The following is a 17,062-nucleotide window of genomic DNA, read 5'->3' on the forward strand; positions in this document are numbered from 1 at the left end:
TGGACTTACCACACACCAAATTGACAAGAGAAAAGTATTGAAACACACAGTAGTTATGGTAAGTTTATTATGTTACCCCTGGAATGCCCACAAACAACTTTATTACAGTCAAGAACAGCTTAAAAACTACATTTACTCAGATACTTGTTTGAAAAGGTCATCCGCATAGAAACTTATTGTACTCCCACATTTTGTTTCATATCACAGACTTGTGAAATCAATAAAACATATTTCCTTATACAGACATTAGTTATGATTTGTATCAGTTGCACAATGATTTCATTCTCATTAAAGCTTTTATCTTCCAGTCTTTTGGACTGACATGACATCATTGTAATCCAGTGTTTCCCAAACTGTGTTCTGCAAAACACTAGGTGTTACACAAACTAATGGAATAATTAACTAGTAGGCCTGAATTTATCTCTCTAAAAAAATAAGCAAAGTGCTCCGCTAAATACTCAGAATATGTGAAGTGTTCAGTTAAGAAAAAAAGTTTGGGAAACACTGATGTAATCATAACATTGTCAAAATAAAATTCTATCAAAGAAAAAAATATACACAAAACAAATAATAGAATGGTCATACACCCATGTTAAACATTTTCAGTACTGCACTTTACCGTCCCTGCAAGTATTCTTAGATTTAAAAGAAATAAGTTGTTTTTTTGTAAATGGTCAAATTATTTACAAACAAACAAGTATTACATGTGACTCCCATACATAAAATGTGTTTTCAACATCTCAGTTAACAAGTTAAAACAGCAGTTGGTTTAGCTGACATGATGGGTCGAACTGGAAGCAAACTTTTCATGAATTGTTTCCTTCGTTCATAAACACAGGAGAGGAAGGCTTCTGTTCGTTTTTCACGCTCCCGTGCATACTGCTGCACCCTCTCCTGCATGCTCTTGTGCTCTGTAGTAATAGACAATGGACTAGGGGCAGTCATGCAAGAGATACTATCTCTGCTGGCAGTTTCTAGACTGAGCTCTTCCATCATGCAATGATAATCTGAATCCCTTTGAAGCCTTTCTCTTTCTATAGTTTGATTCTGTCTGGCTATCTTTAAGAAGAAAAAAAAATACATTTTTAATTGGTTAAATACAAAAATGAGTACTCATAGTTTGAATCTCAAGTATAATGGAAGATTTATAGGATCTGTTGCAATGCCACTACATACACATTAGGAATAAGTGGATATTGAACCACAAGCATGTGTATACTGCCATGCTTGACAGCACACATAAAGGCTGACAGAAGTAGTCAGTATTATTATGTCACATTCCATGTGCTTGGGAAAATGTATATGCAGATTTTTCTGATTTGCATAAACTAGAAATAGGGTAAAAAATGGAATCATGGGAAGGTGACAGTACATTCTATTAGTGTTGGAGGCTAGTCACCAGTCATTGTTCCATGTGTATTATTTAGTGTGCTTATTGTGTAAAGAGGGTAACTCCTCTGTGTTCTATTTCCACTCTTTTACACAATCAGCAAGTTATCATTGGGATACAGATGTTCAATGACTGATTAGTTGAGCTGAGTTTAAAAGCATTAACTCAAGAAAATTATACCCAAGGCTGTGTTTCTTCAGTGTATACTAACAGTGAGTTGTAATAGATTTGATGGCACCCCTGAATCCACATGTCATATGATTGTGGAGACAATACAAATCTCTCTCTCCATTTTTTTTTACGACTATTAACATCAATTAAATTTAGATAATTGGATATTTGAGCTATTACATCTTATAATTCAATTAAAACCTCAACAACCACGCATGCTATATACATGAAATGGCAGCCTGGTCATGTGGGTTGAGCTTTGGGCTATCATCACAATGGTTCCGAGTTTGAACTCTGACTGCCATCATCCCCAGTCATTCTACAGGACATTTGCGGTAAGACATAAGAATCTAAATGTTTGAAGGAGACTTTTAAAACAAACTTACATATAATGTTGAATCAACATGGGCAGACTTTCATACCATTCATCAACTTGCTTTCAGCATAAAGTTTTATTGATGAAGTAATGAGCATGAACTAAGTTCTATACTCTTTATAAAATACTAGCCAGATATTGCCCGCAGGTCTAAATTTGCGTATCACTGATATAGTCACTGATATAGTGTATTAGAAACAATTAAAATACTAATGTTATAAGTAAAGCAAGAGCGTGAATATAAGAATATTATGAATGGAGCTAAAAAATAGCTAATCGACCTAATTAAGACTTGTAAGTTTTCTGTTCAGCACATTCGTGACCTTTCGGTAGTGTCTAATGTAATGTGTGATATCGAGCTATTAGGCTAAGTCACAGCTATAGTGAATGAATGTATGTAAAAATGAGATGAAATACTAGAAGACCAAGTAGCAGCCAGCTAAATAATTTGTTCTCAAGGCATTATAGCTAAAAAAAAAAAAAGAAGTTTACAAGATTATTTCTCAGGATTTATAAAGGGGACTGATTTGTCAAACTTAATACCCAATGACTATCTGATCCTTATGTCAAAAGTTCAACTTAATAGACTCTGTCCTTGTGATACTATATCCAATAACACATTTCATTTAAATTCCACTCAGATCTTGTAAGTTCAAAATATTTTTGAGCACAACGTAAGCCTACCTGGATTTTATTGTAATTTCGTTGGTAATGAAGGATTGCAGCATACAGATGCCATATACTGAACTCAGGCCACAGAACTTTGACAAATGCTAGACAAGAAAAGGAGCTCTGTAGAGTAAAAAAAATAAAAACATTAATAAAATCAATGCAGGCCTCATTGTCCTTCCATCTCATTGCAAAAACATTACTCAGTATTTTGTGTTGTAAAAGTAACTTATTTAAATGGGATGTTTTGTAATATTCTGTATTAAGCTGTTAAGACTTATCAAATCTATGACTGCCTGATTGAAAATAGTTCCTTATTTCTGTTGGTCCTAGACTACACTACAAACAATACCTATAGAATACGTTGCGTCACCAATCTTAAATTGTTGTGTCACCAATCTTAAATTGTATATGAGGGGACATAATTCAAAGACATTTTTGGCCTTAAGTATAAATGGAGGTTAACTTTTGATCCCCCCAAAAAATAATTAAATAAACTTACTTCCCATAACAAGAAATCACTTAGCCTTGTCTCACCAGATGTACGTATTAATAAATCCACAGGACTGCTGTGAGAAGTGTACAGGCACTTTTCTAATAACTCTTCTGAAATGTCACTAAAAAGAGACATTGACATTGATGTAAAAAAATAAAATGTGTTTGTTATGGGAAATGAGGAATATATATATACAAAACTTTGAATTAGATTTACTGATTAACATTGTTTATTATCTATCTAATGGTTAACTAACCAAAACAAAAATTAAGAGATTAGCAAATTGAAGTAGTTATCACAAATCTTTTTAAATTTCCTTCTACAACAGAAAAAAAAAAAGCATATAATCTCTACCTATTTTTAATCTGTCCTTCTTTCACAGCAATAGCCAGCTCTCTCATAGCCATACAGATGTCATCTCTTGCAGTATAAGCAAAGCAGACATTCAGTATTGCTCTGATTAGAACAAACATCTTTCAATTAATTGTTTTGTAATGCAGTGTGCACTGACTTGTTATATACATATATACTTTTGAAAGATTTATTTGAACAATCTATAAATTAAAAAACAAAACACCAACTGACCTTTTATTTTCGGAGGAAATAGAAACAGCTTCAGCTAACAATTCCTGCAGATCTCTTGGTAATAAAGATATATCTCCAATGATGCGAACACACACACCATGTTTATGGATAAGATCTCTGTAAAATATTCCATTATTTTGTACACAGTACACAGTAAACATTAATAAAGATATATCTCCAATGATGCGAACACACACACCATGTTTATGGATAAGATCTCTGTAAAATATTCCATTATTTTGTACACAGTACACAGTAAACATTAATACAGTCAGTCATAAAAGTCTTCAGAAATTCACCAATATCATAATGTTAAGGCATCAATTGGTTTGGGTCTTGTTTAGGTTTTAAAATGTACTTATATAAGCATGTCACAGTTTGAATTTTTTCTTCATTTCTTGTGTTAGACCACTTTTTACATTTGAAAAATATTTATCTCATTGTGAAGTATTGATAGTATATAAATAAATAAATTACCTCTCTTGTAAAAGCTTTGCAAACTTTTGCCGAGATAATTCCATAAGATATGAGACCTCATCTGATGAGCGTTTGAAGTTTTCAATGCTGAAAGCATAAACAGTCACTTCTGAGATGCCCAGATCTAAACACCACTCGAGTGTCTGTGCGTATAGTAAGAAAAAAATTCATAATACGAAATAATATAAATATTTTTTAAGTAGAATTTAGCTAATTCTTTTGATGGTTGTGTAAAGTAAAGTCAAGAGTTTTTTATGTAAAATAGACTAGAATAAAACTGTTACTAATTACTAATTTGAATATCTTGATGGCATCCTATTTTAAATTACTGCAGACCTGCCTACCGTTACGCAAAATGCGTATTCGTTACGCAAAATCTCCCAAAAATGACCGTCAGTACGCGAATACGCATTTAACCCGTCGCGTTACGCATTTCATATCCTTTTTTTTTTCCCCTCTCTTGACTAGCTTACGAGCGGTCACGGAGGTCACGCTAAGTCGTCCTGTTTGGGGGGGGGGGGGGGGGGGGGGGGGGGGAAAGGTGGGGGAACACTTTGTGTCCAGATCTATACGTTGATTGGTTCTTAACAGCAATTAGATTTAGTCTAGAAATGAAGAACGCGAGAGTGAGGGAGTGGCGGGTTGGTACCAGGTTGGTACCGTCAGTTAGCTGATACACCAACGTGACTTTTTTTTTTTTTTTTTTGTAAGTTCATTAGTAGAAATTAATTAGATCTATGTTGAATCCCCGATTCCCGTATTCATTGGTATAGAAAAAAATATCGAAGTGCTATCTATTCAAAACACATTGAGTGACATTGTAGATATCTAATCTAGATCTGGATTCTAGATCTAGAAAACTTGTTATACAGGAATAGATCTAACTAGAATCTAGTCTAGCTAGTCATTACGCTAAATGATAAAAAATAAATGTCATGGTTCTCTACATTCTCTACACTCTGGATCCAATTTAGTTGTAGCATGATTTAGATTGACTAGATCTAGATCGATAACATCTACTACCATCTAGTCTAGATCTAGACTAGATTCTTAGTCTTGGTATAGAATAAATCAAAGATGAAGGTAGGCCTACGAAAGTTTGTAGTAGACCTACGTTTGTAGCGGATCCACGGCATCGGTAACACTCTTGAGCCCAGATCTAGAGTAGATTATAATATTATATTCTATTGATCTAGATTTAGATTGTAGATCTAATCATGACATCTAGATCTAATATTATATATATATATATATATATATATATATATATATATATATATATATATATATATATATGACAAAATAGTGGATCGCTTAAGCGTTACGCATTCTGGTGCCAAAATACGCATTTTGACCATCAGCGTTACGCATTTGGACTTTTTTTGGTAGGCAGGTCTGAATTACTGTATGCAAGAGAAGAGAATCAGAGTGAGAATGAATATCATTTTTTTCCTGGGATCAATTTTTTTTTTTTAAATCATGCATTTATGCCAATTTTTATTACAGTTGTAAAAAAAAAAAAAAATGAATCTGGTGGTTTACTTTTTGTGGTATGAGCAGAATCAGAAATATTCTGTTTCTTTAAAAGTTTAGAATGTTCCTACACAAATAAGGATTGTGATTATTACATCCTTACAAACACAAATCCCATACAGGTAGAATTCAAACTTAGAACTACTGAGCCGTTAGCCTAGAGCCTGCACCACAATGTCATTTATCGATATGTTAAAGTAGATGATAGTACGATGTGAACGTTAAAACATGGATTGAGCTAAACATATACATAAGAAACAAAATTATCTATCAATCCAATAAGCCAGGCAATTAAAAATACTAACCTCAGCTAGTTTATCAAATCCTTTTAAATGACCTTCACATTTGGCTAAACTTTTTTTGACAGCAAACCGTCTGTTACCATCCATTATAATAGCCACATGCTTTGGCACCGGTCCAACTGTTAGAATAGCCTCACATCCTTTCTGGAGCCAAGTCCTTTGCCTTCTTTGTGGAAACCAAGACATTTGTTCTCAAACTTGAGATTAACTTCATTCAAACTCTGAAACAATATAAATTTAAATTAGAACATACTGGTAGCATTGAATTCACTACATATTTATTTCTTACAGCTGAAGGAAATCATTATAGCATGGGAACCAAAAGATAAAAACAAGCATATTGTAAAAAAAAAAAATATTTAACTTTAAAAAACAAAGCTTATCTAAGGGGTAAAACTCCACACTAAACAACAACTACAACTAAAACTCTGTTATTTCCCTGTTTGATATCAAACAAAATAATTTATTACCAATAATTAATTGACTAATTGGTTAATCTTTTATTTAGTTCATGTTTTGTTAGGTATCTGTACAATACATTTTTTTAATAAGGTCCAGCTTGATACGAGAATGGGTGTGGGAGAAATGATGTGTGCAATTATCTAAAGAGATAAAACCCCATATATTTAGACTTTATGTGAATACCGAAGGATTAATTTCCCTAGTTGTTATCAAACAAAATAATTAATTACTAATACTAGTAATTAATTGACTAATTTTTTTTTTAATTGGTTCATGTATTGTCTTCACCAATGAATAATTGTGTGAAGTTTCAGCTTGATCTGAGAGTGGGTGTGGGAGAAATAACCTGTTCAAACTTTTTACCAGACAGACAAGAGTGAGTTGATATAATCTTTGTAAAAAAAAAAAAAAAACTGCATTAAATCATGTGCTGCCATCTGAAAGATAGGACTTTTCTTTCGTTTAAAGCTGTGCATATTTGCTAATAAAAAAAAACATTCAGATTTGTTTAAACACCAAGTTTAAGTTTATTTTAAGTTCTACATTAAGAATTTAATACCCCCACAGTAAGTTGCATAATTAGGCTAAAATTCACTATATATATACGAATTCCAGGTCAGCAAAGACCTTGCAAAAATTATTTTACAAAAAAACTATCAAGTGGAAATTAAGTATGCAAGGAAAACTATAGATGAAAGTGGCAGGATAACATCAAACAATGGACTTCTAGCTAGAATGTATTGTCTTCACCAATTTGTTAATTTATTGACAGAAGACAGCACAAATATGTGAGACAACTATTGCTTTTATGATTAATCTTTCAAACATTATTAAACTTAGGCAATTAACTGAGCTATAATGTATCTTTTACTACCATACATAACAAGTCCAATTACATATTTAAGTATTTAAGAGTACCTTGCCTAAATTCTTATGCCTACACTTTGAAGTACAAACAACTGTGGTGATCTAATACCATTTGGATGCCTGGTCATGTGGAATGTGCACTGGACGGTAGTCTCGATGGTTCCAGGTTTGAACTCTGCCTGCAGAGATATGAAACAAAATAATTAATTACCAAAAAATTAACTAATTGTTTTTATTGATTCTTTTTTTGTCTGGTAAAAGACATACATGTGCTAATTTTCAGCTTGATCTGAGATTGGGTGTTGGAGAAATAGTGTACAGTACAAACTTTTGACCAGACAGACAGAGCAAGTTGATATAAAATTTAAGCTGTTTATAATATTGTTACGTATTTCTGATTTTCTGGCTAAATGTACTAGGCACACAAATAAAAGAAACACTGCAAAGAACTTGACGACTCAACTTTCAGCTTTAAATAACTTTATTGAATTATAACTATAACAATTCGTCACTGTAACATGTAGCGTATACGTCTTACATCGACTGTATCGACTGTAACGGCTCAAGTCCACTCTCTTCTACTGTCTCGCACAGTAGAGAACAGTATCGACGACTGTACTGACTCTTTTCACATGAACATCTCTGGTTTATAAAGAGTCCCTAATCGCTTGTCTATTGTTGCAAAAACACTGCTAGTACCCTCTGGAACAACATGGGAGGAAACATCACATCCTGTTGTTGTTTATACATGTCGATTCCAGAGGATGCCTGCTGCAGTGTCATCTCGCCGAGGTCACACGTAGTGACCTCTAACTGTCACTGTTCATTTGTCACAATGCCCCCCTTCGTAAATCTGTTCGTCCTCTGGAACAACACGTGAGGCACGTCCCATCCTGTCTTTGTTTACATGCATAGATTCCAGATAACACTCGGTGCTGTGTCATCTCGCCGGGGTCACACATAGTGACCTCTACCTGTCACTGTTCATTCGTAACACTGCCCCCTTCTTAGATCTGTTCGTCCCGAACAGATTCTATTTCACCACGGTACTGATGGAGTCGGTCAACGTGGACAACCTTCAGCTTGGACCGTGGACTTTTCTGTATCCTGTAGACCACGTCGTTTATTCTTTTTACGACACGGTATGGACCTTCCCAGTCTCTTTGGAGTTTCGGGGATCTGCCTTTTCGTCTCTGTGGGTTATAGAGCCACACTAGATCATTCTCATGGAACCCCGACGTATTGGCCCGTTTGTCATACCTCGTTTTCATCAGGTCACTGTTGGTCTTGATGTTTCTGCGGGCCAATACATGAGCATTCTCCAATCGTCTTCGGAGATTGGTGACATATTCAGTTGAAGACACTGGCGTATCTCTCGGAATCCCAAATAACAGGTCACATGGTAGACGAAGCTCACGACCAAATAACATCTTCGCTGGGGTATATCCTGTGGTGCTATGAACGGATCCTCTGTATGACATGAGGAACATGGGGATATGGCTGTCCCAGTCGTCTTGTCGGTCATCAGTAACCTTAGACAGATGTTGTTCTAGGGTTCTGTTGAATCGCTCCACCATCCCATCAGATTGCGGATGGAGAGCTGTCGTGTGAGTCTTTTCGATGCCAAGTGTCTTGCACATCTCCTGGAAAACTTTGGACTCGAAGTTCCTGCCCTGGTCAGAGTGCAACTCATTAGGTACACCAAAGCGACTGATCCAGTTATCCACGAGTGTTTCGGCCACTGTGATAGCTTCTTGATTTGGTATGGCATAAGCTTCTGGCCATTTGCTGAAATAGTCCATGACTACCAAGATGTATTTGTTTCCTTTCTTGGTTTCAGGAAATGGGCCTGCTACATCTATTGCGATCCTCTCGAATGGAAAACCAACATTATACTGTTGCAAAAGACCCCTAGTTTTGCGTCGAGGGCCTTTTGCTGCCGCACATATGTCGCACCTTCGACACCATTCCTCTACATCCTCTCTATATCTGAACCAGTAGAACCGCTGACGAACCTTTTCCAGAGTCTTATTGACACCAAGATGAGATCCGCTAGCGCCATTATGCATCTCTTTCAGTACTTCAGCAACTCTCACCTTCGGTAACATCAGCTGAAGGCGATTGGATGTTCCATCAGCAGATTCCCAAACTCTTTTGATGACACCATTGACCACCGTCAGCGAGTCCCACTGAGCCCAGTACGCCTTGGTGGCTACCCCCTTCTCAGAGATGTCTTTCCAATCTGGCCGTTGTCCATCTTCTTTCCATAGAAGAATGGGAGCCAGATCTTCATCTTGCATTTGGTCCTCTCGAATCCTTTTATCACACCAGGGTCCGGAAACATCTACTCCGAGCCGAAGACAATTGACAGCTACCTCCTTTTCTTCAGCCCTCTTGCAGTGCTTACATTCTGCTTTGCAGGGTCGTCGAGACAGTGCATCAGCATTTTGGTGAATTTGCCCTTTTCGGTGCTTAGTTTCAAATTCATAGGTTTGAAGACGTTCGATCCACCTTGCCACCTGACCTTCAGGGCTCTTAAACGAAAGCAACCATTGCAGAGCTGCGTGATCTGACCTTAAGATAAATTTCTGCCCGTATAGGTACTTGTGGAAATGTTTTATTGCATCCACAGCAGCCAGCAATTCACGTCTCGTCACACAGTAGTTCCTTTCAGCTCTCGATAGGCTTCGACTGAAGTATGCGATGACTCGTTCAGTTTCATCCACCTTTTGGGACAAGACTGCGCCTATTCCAGTGTTGCTTGCATCTGTGTCGAGTATGAATGTCTTCCCTGGAATGGGGTAGGCCAATACTGGTGATGAGGATAGTGTGTTTTTCAGCCTCTCGAAAGCTTCTTGACATTCAGATGTCCAAATAAATGGCCTCTTTTGCTCTGTCAGTTGATGAAGGACCTTACAGATGTTTGAGAAATTTGGCACGAAACGTCGGTAGTATGTACAGAGTCCCAAGAAACTTCTCAGCTCATGGATATTACTTGGCGTAGGCCATCGTTTCACTGCCTCAACTTTGTCAGGGTCAGTGCTGACTCCGTCATTTGACACAATGTGACCAAGGTACTTAACGTTTTTCCTGAATAAGGAACACTTCTTTGGGCTGAGTCTCATTCCCGCACTTCTTATCCGTTGAAATACTTCCTTCAGATTTGCAAGGTGCTCTTCAAACGTTTTGCCAATGACAATAATGTCATCAAGGTAAACAAGGCATGTAGTCCAATGAAGTCCTCGTAAAACCCTCTCCATCAATCGTTCAAAGGTGGCTGGTGCGTTGCAGAGACCGAATGGCATCACAGTAAATTGCCAGAGGCCATTGCCAGCAGAGAAGGCGGTTTTCTCTCTATCATTGGGATGCATTTCAACTTGCCAATACCCACTCTTTAGGTCGAGAGTAGAAAATACCTGGGACCCTGCAAGCGTGTCCAAAGTATCGTCGATTCTAGGAAGTGGATAACTATCTTTATGTGTGACTTCATTCAGAGCTCTGTAATCTACACAAAATCGCATAGATCCATCCTTCTTCTTTACTAAGACAATAGGCGAACACCAAGGACTATTTGAGGGCTCAATGATTCCTTGCTGCGTCATGCCCTCTATCATGTCCATAGCTTCTTGTTGCTTTGCTAGCGGCAAGCGACGTGGTGGCTGTCGAATCGGTCTGGTGTTTCCAGTGTCTATTCGATGTTGTACCATGTTTGTCCGTCCGCAGTCTGTTTCATCAGATGGCAGAATATCTTCAAACTCAATGATCAACTGTTCCGCTTTGCTGAACTGCTCATCTGATAAATTCACTTTCATTTCTGTCAGGAGCTTGGTAATTTGTGGATTGAAAGGTTTGGTGGAATTAACGATCGTGATATCATTATTAGTTTCTTATCAGGTCAAGAGTATTACATATTGCGATGGGGCTGTCTTTCTCTAGATGTCTCTCCTGTAGGCCGAGGTTCATGATTCTGACGGGCACCTTTTGATCTTTTCCGACAAGGACCAATGTTTTTCCTACTGCCATTCCGCTGTTGTCATTTTCAATGCCTTCCACTATCGCCGTCATCGTTGCAGTTTGACCATGCTCTAACTTTCCCCAGATAATTGCTTCAGACTGAGCTGGCAAACTTGTATCTTCTGTTAAAAGGATTCTTCTTATTTGACCATTCTCTTCATCTTCATCCCCGAGCAAGGGAATCTCAACATCACCACATTTCAAAGTACCACCTCCGATGTTCAGAGAGAATTCACATTTCTGCATAAAATCGAGCCCAATAATACAGTCATCCGTAATGTTAGCGATCAGAAATTCATGTATAAATGACTGATGCCCGAGCTCAAAGTTTATATTTGTCAGTCCATGTATAGGCATCATCTCTCCACTGGCCGTCTTCAAGGAGTAAGAGTTCACTCTCTTGATTTCGTTCTTTTTGACAATGTCTGGACGAATGACTGAACGTGAGGCACCAGTATCTAGAAGAAAACGGTAATTTCGAGATCCAATTCTACCATTGATGTACAGACTTTTATTCTTCCCTAACACAGCGACTGGAATTATAGTTGCAGGGGCTGTCATGTTCTTGATCGCCGATTTTTGCCCCATAAAACCGGCGAAAGTTAGTTTCCCTGGTAGACATGAGCACCTGACCTTGCATCTGTCTCCGGTCTGTGCTGATACTCTGTTTGTCGGGGAAATCTTCTCGTGCAGTTCCTTTGTAGATGGCCAGGTTCTCCACAATTCCAACAACGTACACTGGTTCTATTCTGTCCTTCTTGCTTCTTATTTGGTCTGCGTTCTTCTAGCACTTCAGTTACCCTTCTGAGAAGTTGTGTAAGATCTTCTTCTTGGACTTCCAGCATACGCCCATGATGGATATTCTTAGAGGCGTCTTTGGCGGCTTCATAGGAGAGGGCGTAGACCAGAGCTTCGCTGGATTTGCGCTTACCACTGATTCTTATTGCCTTCTTCAGTTCTGGATCTCGAATAGCATCAATGAATGCATCAGTGATAATGACGTCCAGAAAGTCTTGTGCTGCTGTTGGATATGCCAAATGAGCAAGACGTTCTATGTCCGCCTCTAGCTCTTGCAAGGTTTCACCGGAGCGTTGTTGTCGGGTTTTCAACTGAACTCTATAAACTTCTTGTAAATGTTCGTCTCCGTAACGGAGCTCCATAGCCTTAACAATGGCAGCGTAATCTTGTTGATTTGTTATTGACTGAAGCAGTTCTGCTGCCTTCCCTCTTAAAGCTAACACCAGAGCAGTCGCTTTCTCTTCTTCAGTGTTCCAGTTATTAACCTTGGCCGCTGCCTCAAACTGTCTTTTGTAAACAGTCCATGAGATGGATCCATCAAACACAGGCGGCTTTATCTTCCCAGAGATTTCGGGCACTAATGTTTTTGTTCTAGTACCCCGTTCCTTACTCAGTTGTTCTTGGACATGAGTCCTTATCTCTTCCATTTCTTTTTCCACAGTGTTGACTCTCTGGTCAATCTTCTCGTTCATAGAGCTCATCTGTTCATTTACTTTTTCATTCATGGCGTTTATTTTCTTGAGGCTCTCCTTCATTAAGTCCATCTGGCCCTGCATGTTACTCAGGATCTCTGTCATATCTGGGTTTAATTCAAATATGTATTCATCTGGATCTTGATCTTCCTCAATAAGGGCCTGTCTTAGGCGTTCTGTTAGTGTTTCTTTGTTACCATTGAGCTGCAGACCTCTCTCACGAAGTTCTTGCCTTAATTCTTTGACCAACAGCTGGTTAAGTAGTTTCCTCGAAGACATTTCAGCCAGAAAACATCCCACTTCTGACACCAATTGTTACGTATTTCTGATTTTCTGGCTAAATGTACTAGGCACACAAATAAAAGAAACACTGCAAAGAACTTGACGACTCAACTTTCAGCTTTAAATAACTTTATTGAATTATAACTATAACAATTCGTCACTGTAACATGTAGCGTATACGTCTTACATCGACTGTATCGACTGTAACGGCTCAAGTCCACTCTCTTCTACTGTCTCGCACAGTAGAGAACAGTATCGACGACTGTACTGACTCTTTTCACATGAACATCTCTGGTTTATAAAGAGTCCCTAATCGCTTGTCTATTGTTGCAAAAACACTGCTAGTACCCTCTGGAACAACATGGGAGGAAACATCACATCCTGTTGTTGTTTATACATGTCGATTCCAGAGGATGCCTGCTGCAGTGTCATCTCGCCGAGGTCACACGTAGTGACCTCTAACTGTCACTGTTCATTTGTCACAATGCCCCCCTTCGTAAATCTGTTCGTCCTCTGGAACAACACGTGAGGCACGTCCCATCCTGTCTTTGTTTACATGCATAGATTCCAGATAACACTCGGTGCTGTGTCATCTCGCCGGGGTCACACATAGTGACCTCTACCTGTCACTGTTCATTCGTAACAATATTTATTGTATGAATTAGAACTAGCATATGAATATGGAATGTGCTTTTATCTTTGTCTTTCCAAACATGAGGTTACAAGTGTTGTTCCATTTAATAATAATAATATCTTTATTATCCATGAGGAAGTATGTCTTACTATTTTTGCATTACACATAATTTGAAAGCTAGTTAGTGTTTTATAAAGTACCGGTATTAATGCTACTATTTGTGCATTACACATAATTTGAAAGCTAGTTAGCACTTTTTAAATGCTACTTTACTTTTTAGACTACTGTTATGAATGGTAGAGTATTTAACATAATTTGAAAGCTAGTTAGCATTTTTTAAATGCTACTTTACTTTTTAGACTACTGTTATGAATGGTAGAGTATTTAAGTGTGAGTAATCATTTGTGATTAATAGACTTTTTTTAAACAGCACCACTGATGGTTAGAGTTAGACTTGTCCTCGCATAGTAGCAGTTTTGTAAAGTAATAAGTTTTGTGATATTTGCGGGTCCACTATTTGAAGTTTTATTAGATGAAGTGACATTAGTTGAAGTTACAGTAGTTGAATTTATTATAAGTGAAGTTTTGTATATATTTAAGATTTGAATTGAGAAGTTATTTATATAAGAAAGTTGCAGAAGTATTATTAAAGAAGTTTTGAAGAGAATACAGATGTTTCTTCATTGAATTATCAAATTATTAATACAATCTCCGGAGTGTGATGATTCTGTTTAATCAACACTTAACATAAGAAGAATTAACCAGAGTTAGAGAAACAGAAAACGTCACAACTACATCTATGCAAACTACACTGAGACAACACTTCTGGGGCCAGGATCTAGATCACAGACATAAACAAATATGGCGCCATTCTTGGTTTGAGCAGCAAATTATAGATTGTTAAACTAAGCATAGTGATTGGAGGATCCATGGGAATATTTACCAAAAAAGAAGCAAGAAAATGAGTCAGTAGTAAAGCTAGAGCTACAATGTTGCTCATATTTTAAGTAGAAAAATGAAGCGATTTTCTGACGCCTAAAAAAAAAAAAGATTTAAATAAACTGTAAATATCCCATTAATTAATTACTATAAGTACTAGATCAAGGGGGTTTCTATCCAAATAGTTTCAGGTAAATTTCATTTAGTTTTTGTACCTTTTCGTTCATGTGGCCCGCGACACGATTTTCCGAAATTTAAATGGCCCACAGGTCGAATTAGGTTAAACATCACTGGTGTATAGTGGTATAGTATACCATACTGTATACTAGACATCTAGCTAGATCAAGGTTATTCTAGAAATTTTTAGCTATCTTTTATATAAATCTTATACAATATAGACGCTACTTCAAAAAGAAGATGATTACATCCTATGCGTAATGCTTCTAGTCATGCTTGTTAACCAATGACTTGAATTCTTCAAAGTCACTGGTTTTCCTGGCTAACTCAGGCAACCCATTCCAAGCTCTAATAGCACTAGGGAAGAATGAGCATTTGTACAAATTTGCCTTAGCATATAATATGGAACAGAGAATATGCCTTTATTAAAGTCTTTATTTTTGTGAGTATTTTATTAGATTTTGTTTTAATTTGTATTTAAAGATTATGGTTCAGTGTTGTATTTGCTACTTTACTTTTGAGTCTTCTCTCCTGAAAGCTTTCTAAATTTAGTGATTTTACTAAAGGTGCTTCTATAGTCCAATGAATGTGAATATTCGTTTGTTATGAATCTCACTGCTCTATTTTGAGTCTGTTCCAGTTTCTTAATATTTTCTTGAGTTGAGGGGTCCTAGACAGAGGATGCATATATTCTATTATTGGCCTAACCAAGGTTAATTTTTTTTTTTAGTTTTATGTTTTTATTTGATTTATAGAAATTTCTTTTAATAAACCTTAATCTAGACTATGATATTGTCTATATTATAAATAATTATATTAAATTATTATTTATATATTATAGATCTTGTTACTTATAATAGACTAGACCTATTGCATCATTTCTCAGATAGTGTCATGAAAATCAAGTACATCAAGCTTAAGAAACTACAGAATGAAAGTAGACTACTAGATCTACTACTATTAGTATTACTACTAGTTATATAACTAGTTACTAGATCTAGACCTAGATAGGGACACACACATCATGACACAGCTTAGGCTTAGCCTAAGCTAAGGCTAATAGTAAGAGGGGTATGCCTATGCCTATGGCATGGTATATTAAATCTATATAAAACTATGTCAGTATGTCAAGTATATGTCTAAATATAGTATATTACATACAGTATAACTACTATAACAATATTTATAGTACTACTACACTAATTATCTAATAATATTCTAATATAAATAATATTATTAGTAAAATAGATAGAATCTAGATCTAGATATCTAATTTTATTATAAAGTAAAAGTGACATTAAGTTATCAAGTCAGTTTCCTCCTGTTAACTGTAGACTCGTCAGCGTCTCTACTGACTGTAGGCTAGGTAGATCTATTATTCTATATCTAGACTCTAGAAGTGTAGTAAAATGCAGAGTGTAACTCGCTGTAACTGTAACGTAACTGTACACTCTCAATCACAATGACTTAGTCTAACTTAGACTTAGAGACTATGATTATAAATGATTTGACATTGATTATGATAGTATGAATAAGTAGACGTTTATAGACAATACTCAGTCAATACTAATATTGCTACAAAATGGGGATTTTTACAATAAAGTTCGACAGTAAGTTTAATCAAATGTAGATCTAGAGTATAGATCTTAATGAACATTAAAATATTTACTTCAAGGTGATGATAAAGTCGATAAGTAACACACCCTAATAATAAATTTATTTTTCTGTAAACACGGCAAATAGTGGCCAGGAAATCAAATTTTGACACAGTTTATTTTTATTTTCATCTTTAAAAATATATTTTGCTGCATACAACTAAATGATCTGTTTGCGTTACAAGTTTTTGTTCATGTAATCGTCAAAGCGAAAGATCTTTCAGTCCCTATATCAAGTATATGTATACAAAGCTAATTATAAATTGCAGACTCTCCTTCATAAAACGACTTGACAAATTTTTTCACTTAACGGTGTATTAATAGTAATTCTTTCTTCTTTCTTTATGTGTCAAGCTTGCCGTTGCCGCTAGTAATGCGATACATACTAAACAAAAACCATCCACACTGATTATAAAGAAAAATGAGAATCGCTCTTTTTTTTTGTTATATAAAATATTGATTTTTGTATTCCTCTAGTTTTAAGTTTACTAAGGTAGTGTGCGTCTTATCAATAAATGACAATCTGGCAACTAAGGTGTCGTT

At 36.4% G+C, this 17,062-nt stretch overlaps 1 protein-coding gene across 4 annotated transcripts; it reads right to left on the reverse strand.

The window, feature by feature from the left end:
* Nucleotides 1–49: 49 nt before the first annotated feature.
* LOC106078714 (dehydrodolichyl diphosphate synthase complex subunit DHDDS-like) lies at nt 50–16,739 on the reverse strand. 4 transcript variants are annotated; one of them, XM_013239728.2, is made up of 9 exons: nt 16,534–16,738; nt 7,385–7,507; nt 6,003–6,220; nt 4,165–4,307; nt 3,688–3,804; nt 3,457–3,558; nt 3,109–3,223; nt 2,622–2,729; nt 50–1,059 (listed from the first exon to the last, which is right to left on the reverse strand). In XM_013239728.2, exons 3-9 carry the CDS (start codon nt 6,183–6,185, stop codon nt 745–747), a joined length of 1,083 nt encoding a protein of 360 aa, XP_013095182.2. In that variant the 5' UTR covers nt 6,186–6,220; nt 7,385–7,507; nt 16,534–16,738; the 3' UTR covers nt 50–744. The 4 variants fall into 4 exon arrangements, with proteins under 4 accessions (XP_013095182.2, XP_013095175.2, XP_013095167.2 ...); XM_013239721.2 differs by having other exon boundaries at nt 7,380–7,507; nt 16,568–16,737; XM_013239713.2 differs by having other exon boundaries at nt 7,380–7,507; nt 16,534–16,737.
* Nucleotides 16,740–17,062: the final 323 nt, after the last annotated feature.

This window comes from Biomphalaria glabrata, chromosome 6, assembly GCF_947242115.1.
Source record: "Biomphalaria glabrata chromosome 6, xgBioGlab47.1, whole genome shotgun sequence".
Taxonomy (NCBI): Eukaryota; Metazoa; Mollusca; class Gastropoda; family Planorbidae; genus Biomphalaria; species Biomphalaria glabrata.